Source organism: Melozone crissalis, unplaced genomic scaffold (assembly GCF_028551555.1).
Source record: "Melozone crissalis strain CALT ecotype California unplaced genomic scaffold, PUWL_Pcris_2 ptg000019l_1, whole genome shotgun sequence".
NCBI classification, from domain to species: Eukaryota; Metazoa; Chordata; class Aves; order Passeriformes; family Passerellidae; genus Melozone; species Melozone crissalis.
In genome coordinates, this window is record NW_026535797.1 from 12058472 (window position 1) to 12066202 (window position 7731).

General features: G+C 48.9%; 1 protein-coding gene across 1 annotated transcript; it reads left to right on the forward strand.

Moving 5' to 3' along the window:
* Window positions 1–5489: 5489 nt before the first annotated feature.
* Window positions 5490–7494, forward strand: ITPRIP (inositol 1,4,5-trisphosphate receptor interacting protein). Its single transcript, XM_054277189.1, has one exon. It carries the CDS (start codon window positions 5496–5498, stop codon window positions 7143–7145), a length of 1650 nt encoding a protein of 549 aa, XP_054133164.1. The 5' UTR covers window positions 5490–5495; the 3' UTR covers window positions 7146–7494.
* Window positions 7495–7731: the final 237 nt, after the last annotated feature.

Consider the following 7731-nt stretch of genomic DNA (forward strand, 5'->3'; position numbering starts at 1 on the left):
GTGTGAGTGTGGGATTGTCTAAGAAACTGCATCTGTCCAAGTTTTGGGCAGTAACAATAATACTGACATGCATCTCTGTAATTCCCATTTCTCTGTCATTGTGCAAGTTTCTTACAAATCAGAGCTTGTAGTCCCCACTAAGAGAAACTACGATTTCTTTCAGTGGCAGCTGGATCATATCTGTGAATACCTGCAGAGGTGGCAGTGATACTTGCAAACTGGAGAAGAATATGGTGCATTACTAAGGGCTTTCAGCAAACTTTTATTCTTTACTAGACCTTCATATATGCAGCAGGAGCTTTTTTCAGACTAAACACTTAAAGGCCAGAGGGTAATTTTTCACTGTTGTACAGCAAGAGAAGGCATCACAGAGCTCCCAGAAGCTCAACCATGAGGAAGCACAGCTGGGCTGGGCAGAAACCCCTCAGACTGAGGTTCACATCTTCCCCGTAAGAAAGTCCCAGGTTTAGTGCCTGGTTTGACCTGTTAGTCTCTGCAGTCAAAACAAGTAGCAGAGTCCTTTCCAAACCTCAAGGACCTTCCCAATAAGAGAGTCAGAAATCATATTTGTTCCCATGAAAGTTCTGGTTTCAAAAATTTGGCAGCTTTCAATGAAAAAAGGCTCCCAACCAGCTGTATTTTCTATCATCTACTTGAAATGCCTCTTTTTTTGCAGCCTACCAAAGCAAAACACAATGTAGCAGCCACCTATTCATTGCCTTTTGTGTCGGCCAGATTGCAGGAAGCAATTGAGTGTGTTGTAAGTGATGTCTTGGCGTGTTCCAGTGTAATACTGAACTGCACTCAGTGGCTTGACTTGTTTTTTTCCCATTTAAGAATCAAAGCTTCAGCTCACTCCTGCCTGGTTTATTGTTGAACACCAGCCAGAGCATGTTTTGCTTACCGTGATTCAAAATTTACAGGAATAAAGTGGCTGAAAAAATAAAGCTGCATGAGGAACTCCTGAGTAAAGAAAGTTCACTGTTAATGAAAGGGAAATACTTTCCCTTGTCTTCAGAGAAGGTGGTTATCTGGGCTCAGAGCACATGAGCAGCCTGCAGAGGCAAGCTGCAAGCTGCCATCTCTTTCTTTCCTTTGCCAGGCTGAGCAGGAGGTTCTGAAGCTGCTGTGGAAAAGGGTGTGATTAAGGCTTAGGGTCATCAGAAACTAAGCACATGTAGCTGGAAGGGACAGGACATTGTTATGACTTTGATCATCATCATCATCATCTCCATGAAGGACTTTGCTGCCCCTCAGAGAAATCTATTACAGGGTAGCTTGGGAAGGGGCACACATTGCCACAGGGCAGCAGCTGCTTCAGGCTGCTCCACACAAACCCTGTAGGAGCTCTCTGATGCTCCCAGGTGAGGAGGAGAAGCTGAAAGTGGAGGTGCTGCTGCCTGGCTCTGTGAAGGCTTCCTCCTGTGCCACTTCCCTTTCCTTATGGTGTGCTACCTGGAACTGTGCTCCAGGCAAGCCAAACATCAGTAAATTGTGCAGCAAAGGGCTCTCTGATCAGCTAGGGTGAGAGGTGGCCTCCTTCTTCTTGTGGCTTCAAGGCACCAACCTGAACTGCATGACAGCAGCATTATCATTCCCCTTCCTCTCTTGGGGCTTCCTGCATCATCCAGGACTGCTCTGGAGCTGGTCAGGATCCTCCAGCCACAGAGGCAGCTTCAGGTTTGAAAGGATGAGACCTAACCTGCCTGGGAGCTGAGGGTGGAGGGCTGTGGGTGCTCTTGGTGGACTCTTTGAACATGCCAAGTGCTGTAGGATGCAGCTGATTGTTTGTAATCAGGCAACAGACTGATCAGCTGTTTTTATCTCTCCGAAGCCTCACTCCCAGCTGGAGGGTGGGATGGTGTCTGCCCCCTCACTTCTCAGGGTTGTGCAGAGTGGTCATTAACCCTAACCTTGGTGAAGCCCCTAGTCACTACAGCAGTGAGTGCCACAGAAAAGCTCAGAAGAAAACGAATTCTAGTGCCAGAGGCAGGTTTGAACAAGTAGCATCACATGCTGGGCAGTGAGCAGAGACAGCTTCACATCAAGACAGTGAGGTTTCACATGCCCTGGTCCTTCTTCATTTCCCAGGCAGCTTTCTTTTGTCCTCCTGAACCTTTCCCTGCTTTGTGCCCACATGAGAAAAGAGAGGTCTCTGCATTCTCACCTGGCCCAGGGAGCAGAGAAAGAGCTGCTTTGGCTGCTGGCAGGAGCGGCCTACCTGTGACCACAGCACCTTCTGGGGGCTTTTGGAGCCCCAGGACTGCCACAAGAGGGTCTGCAGAAGGTAGGTAGGATGTAAGCCTGTTACTAAGTCCAGATGTTATTTATACTCTAAATGGGAAAAAACTGTCAGGGTGAGAAATTCAGAAAAGGTTGCAGATTGCTTTGAGAACTTGGTATTTTAAAACTTATGAATACCTTTCTCCCCCCCCTCCCCCCCCCCCCCCCCCATATTTGAAACATTGCTAAATTTGATGCATAGATTGCAAAATTGCCATTTCTCTTTCTTAGTCTCAAGCTTGGAAAGGTTTGGACTCTCTCCCTCTTCCCCACACAAAAGCTGTCTCAGCCTGAGCAGGCATAAATATTTTTATCAGACTTAAATAGCTTGGGCTGAAGTTAAAAGCAAGGGAAAAGAGCAGCCTTTGTTATGGGGAGTGCTGCAGCGCCGTAGCAGGCAGTGCTACTGGTTTCACCTGTATTATTGAGCCTTTCATATTAACCAGGAAAGCTGTGTCTGAGAGGTGTGGGAATGCTCTGCCTGTACCACCCTGGCTGCTGCCAAGGGCAGGCTCCACTGACTTTGGCCACTGAGCCGCATTAACCTTAAACCTTAGGTTAATGTTTGGCTTCATTTTCTGGAGTGAGCAGCTGCAGTGGCAAAAGGGCAGTTTTGACCAGCAGAACTTACTCTTGGCTGAAAACAGACATGCCTCTTGCAAATCAATGTGATCTGAAGATCTTGTCGCTTCCAGTTTCCAGAGGCTGATGCCTGTAGTGCTTGCTGAAGGAAGAGGTTGCTGCAAAATGAGCTGGGGTATCCCAGAATGTCAGTGTGACCCACAGTGAATTCAGCTGAGCCAACCACTGATGGCCCTGGGGGTGTCTGGCCTAACCCCAGCTGCTGGCAGAGCTTTGGGACAGGTGACCTGTGGCAGCAGTGTCACCATGGGCAGCTGGGCCTGAGAAAGAAGATCCTGAGGAAGCTGACTTCTTTCAGCCTTACACACCTCAGAAGTAATGTGGTAACAGTAGAACATTTCATCTGCAGGGACAGTGATCGAGCAGAGCAGAGCAGTGAGGTCATCCTGGTCAAGACTGCAAGAAGGAGGCACCTGGCCCCTGGCCATGTTATTTTTAAGCTTGGAAGGCACACGTAGTCTGCAAGAGGGTAGCACTAAGGAAAGGAACTCACCAGCACTTCCTGCCCTGCCCCAGCAAACTGATAAAGCCCTTTGCAAAGCAGGGCGACCCCAGTTTATTTTTATAATGTGGCCAGGCGTGGAGCTCACAGAATAACTGGAACACCCAGATTTGGCCATTAATTCACTTTTAATTCATTGCCTGATGAATTAAAGAGTTAATGTAAATGTAAAAAAGGACAAGATAGGGCCACAAACTATTTCCAGAGCAATGTCTGCATAAGAACATTCATCTATGCAAGTGCATGGGATCTAAAATAAAAGGGTGGCTGGTAAATGTTACACAGGGAGGGGCATGGAGCATTATCCTGAGCACCGTGTGAATTTTCTTGCTGCTTGGACAATGCATCTCAATCCTGTTCCCTTCCCTTGTTATTCCAGTCCCAGCTCTCTCATAAGCAAAGGTAATTGTGTGCTGAAGGATACAGTTCCCATGTACAGTAACTGCTCACATTGAGGAAATCCAGGTTCCTGCAATCAAAACCAGAGGTTTGTTGTGCAGTTACAATAACAAGGTCCACTGGGGTGGATCTATCTTTATTGTGTGCCCTGCGGAGGCATAAATGAGATTGCCAGAGATATTTTCCTTCTTGCCCAGATGCTGGGACAGCAGGATTGCTGTGGCACCAAAACATGCTGGGTTCAAGCCAGGAAGGAGCTAGTCCAGGGGGTGGGAATTACAGCCCTGAGCCCCTGGAGCACACAGAGTGCCTCACCATCTCTTGGCTGTCTGTGAAGCAGCTTCATTCCCACAGCAGCATTACTTAGGAATGAGATTGCTATTTCTGGTCTGATTGATGAACTATGTTATTGGTAGACTTTATTTCTGTAACAGAAACCCTTCCCTCTCAAGCACTTTTGAGGCATTAAAGCAGCTGTCCTAAAATTTCCCAGCTGGAAGAAGAAATATCCCTGCTTGTCCATCTTGTCCTTCTGATCTTTCCATGCTAGGACTGAGGTGATTTTGCTGGAAAGAGGGACTGGTGAGTTTCCAACATCACAGCAAAGGGTGACAACTTCAGATTGTACTGCCCTGAGCAGGCACTTGGGCTCTTGATAGTGATGCCAGCCCTCCAGAAACAAAAATGCCAGCTGGAGGAGACAGCCCAGGCTTTAGCCTGAGCACCATCTGGCCCGGCCCTCTAGGAGGCCTTGGCAATGGGACCATGTCCCAGAAAGTTGGGAATTAAATCCTTTCATTGTGAGCCCCATGGATCAAAGCCATGGTATTTACTAATGTCCTCCACAGGTCAGTAGTGTAGTGATCACCAAAGATAAGCAGCCTGATGCTTTTAGAACCACTGGGCTGAAGGAAACCGTTTCCATTTTAGTAGAGTCTCTGTCTGTGCCCTTTTTTTGGAACTGCCATCATGAGCCATCCTGGGGGCCAGCAGGGTTTGCCACAGCCTGATCCTGATGGTGCTGAAAGGCAGGAGGAGCTTTGCCTGTAATGCCTGCTATGAAGCACAAAACTGTGCAGGCTTGTTCCCACCCAGGGGCAGCTCACCAGCAGGGCAGTGAAGGTTGCCCTGATCCAGGCAGGCTCTGTGGGTTCCCAGACATGCTTAACATGGAACGTGGCCAGGACAGACCTGCCTATGTCACTGCCACATCTGAAATATTAACTTTATGTTGAGGAAAAGCAGTGCTCATCTCCAGTCCTGTGTTTTACAGCTGGGGAGGTTCTGCCTGCTTATTTCTTTCCTTTTCTGTCCAGGGAATTTTAAAGGAGAGGCAAAGGAAGGACGTGCCCTCCCATACTGCCCAACAGCATCGTAGTGGGTTGACAGGAGGAAGTGCCTTCAGAGTTCTGTTTTTCGAAGTTCATTTGATAAGAGCCACTTTCATCCTCACTGTCAGCTGATAAAGCCTCTCGGGGAAGTTGGTTGATGACTTGCAGAAATGGGTGTGCACTTAGTGGTTTCTAGATTCCAGCATTTTTTCCAGGGCTGGAAAGGATGTCAAAGTTCTTGTTGCAGTGGGGAGTTTCTTTCATTTTTGTACTTGAGGGAATATATTCCAAATCATGGGTCATTTCACCTTTCTTTCTCTTCCAGGGAAGGAACTGCCATGCCCGTGGGACTCTTCCGGGTGTGCCTACTGGTGATCACAGCCATTGTCAACCACCCGCTCTTCTTCCCTAAGGAGAATGGCACGGTCCCTGAGAACACAGAGGAAATCATCCAGAAGATGAAGGAGCGGGAGGAGAGCCTGCGGCTGGAGCAGCTGCGCTTGGAGCAGGAAATCGCACACCAGGAAGCCACACAGAAGGCTCTGGAGGAGGCTGCAGTGGTAGTGGAGGAAAGCAAAGAGGAAAGGGTCCGATGGGATATGTGGACTGCCCTCTCCATGGTCATCTTCCTGCTGATCGAGCTCTGGAGGCAGGATTTCCAGGAAGGGAATTGGCAGGACATAGGAGGAGAAGAGGATGACATGGCAGTGCTGGGGAAAGCATTTAAAGGAGTGGCCTTGCCCGACAAGGCTGTCCTGGCCAGCTTCTATGAGAAGCGTATCCTGGGTACCACCGGAGACATGTCCAGGATGCGGGAGATGGTGGAAGGCTTTGCAGATGACCTGCTGGAGGCCTTGAGGAGCGTCTGTAACCGGGATGCTGACATGGAAGTGGAGGATTGCATGGGTGTGGGGAGCATGTATGAGAACTGGAGAGTGCGCAAACCCTTCGTCTGTGATCTGATAGTGCCTTTTGCTCCCCCGGAGCCTTACTGCTTTCGCTGCCAGACCTGGTGCTCTGGTGACTCTTTTCCCCCAGATGAACAAGGTTATGGCACTATCAAGGTGTGCAGGGCAGATGAGGATGTGACGGGTTGCATCTGTGACAAGACTAAACTAGGAGAAGATATGCTGTGCCTCCTCCATAGCCAGGTCAGTAGTACCAAGCCCAGCAGTGAGATGGAAGACCTCCTGTGCTTCAAAAATACTCAATATCTGGATGCTGACCAAGTCATGAAGTGGTTCCAGATTGCTGTCACCAAGGCCTGGAACAGAATTTCCCACAAATATGAATTTGACCTTTCCTTCAGCCTCCTGGACTCGCCAGGAGCCCTGAAGATAAAATTTAAATCGGGGAAATCGATTGCCTTCAACCTCACCCCTGTGGTGCAGTATGAGAACTCTGACGTTTACTTCATCTCCCACTTCCCTCGGAGCAGCCTGGCAGCAGACGTCCCCTCCAGCACCCACTGGTTTCTCACCTTTGCAGTGTATGAGAGGAGGTTCATCCAGCTGGTCTCCAAAACACTGCCTGCCAATTCCTGCCACGTCAGCTGCCTTCAGATCCTCTCCTTCCTCCATGGGAAGCAGTGCAGCCTCACAGGTCCCAGTGGGCTCACCAACTACCACCTGAAAACAGTGCTGCTGCATCTCCTGCAGGCACGTCCCAGCCAGGACTGGGCCCCAGAAAAGCTGGAGGCCCGCCTACAGGACATGCTGAAATTCCTAGAGAAATGTTTGCATGAAAAGAAGCTTTATCACTTCTTTATTGGCAATGGGAAGGTACCAGCAGAGCTGGGTTTCCCCATCATATTTCAGAGGGCTGAGCCTCTCAACCTTTTCCGTCCCTTTGTGCTGCGCAGGGACATTTACAGGAAGATGGTGGACACGTTCCATGAGATGCTCAGGAACATGTCTGCACTGATAAATGAGTACACAGTGCACATTCCTCTTGCACACACCAATGGGATCCGTAAGGAACCCCTTTAACCAAAGCCAAACTCTAAGCACAAGTCCAGAGGGCAGCTTTCTGAAGCCTCCTGGAGACAACTGACTTTGCCAGTAGAGCTTCTTGTCTGGAGCTGAACCAGTCCTGGGCCATGGTTCCTGCTGAAAGGAAGAGGCTTGGTGGGGAGAATAGGGAGAAACTGGAAGATGTGGTGGTGAAGTAGGTTTCTGTTCCACTGCTGTGCTTGGTTTTATGCAGCTAAGAATATATTTTTTCTATTGTGCCTCAGTCATGCTACAGCAGTGGTGAGCAATAAATATAAGTAATTTATTCAGATGCCTGCAATGCAAATGGGGGTGGGGGTGTGATGGTGGCCAAATACTTCATTTCCTTCAGAAGGGGCAGATAAGAGGGCAGGGGAATCAGAGACAGGATCTTGGGATCAAAGGAGCCTGTCTGCTTGCAGACAGCAGGAGCTCTTTCACCAATGGGAAGTGCAACATCAGTCTACATGCTGGTGTGGAGAGGAGGAGGGTCATGCACAAGGTCTGGACTGGATGGAGGTCCTTAAATAAAGCACAGCTTCAGAACTGCAGTTAAAAAAAAAAAAAAGAAGAAGAAGAAAAA

Excerpts from the sequence above, each read along its gene's own strand:
- ITPRIP (XM_054277189.1), top strand. The coding sequence starts at position 5,496 with ATGCCCGTGGGACTCTTCCGGGTGTGCCTACTGGTGATCACAGCCATT.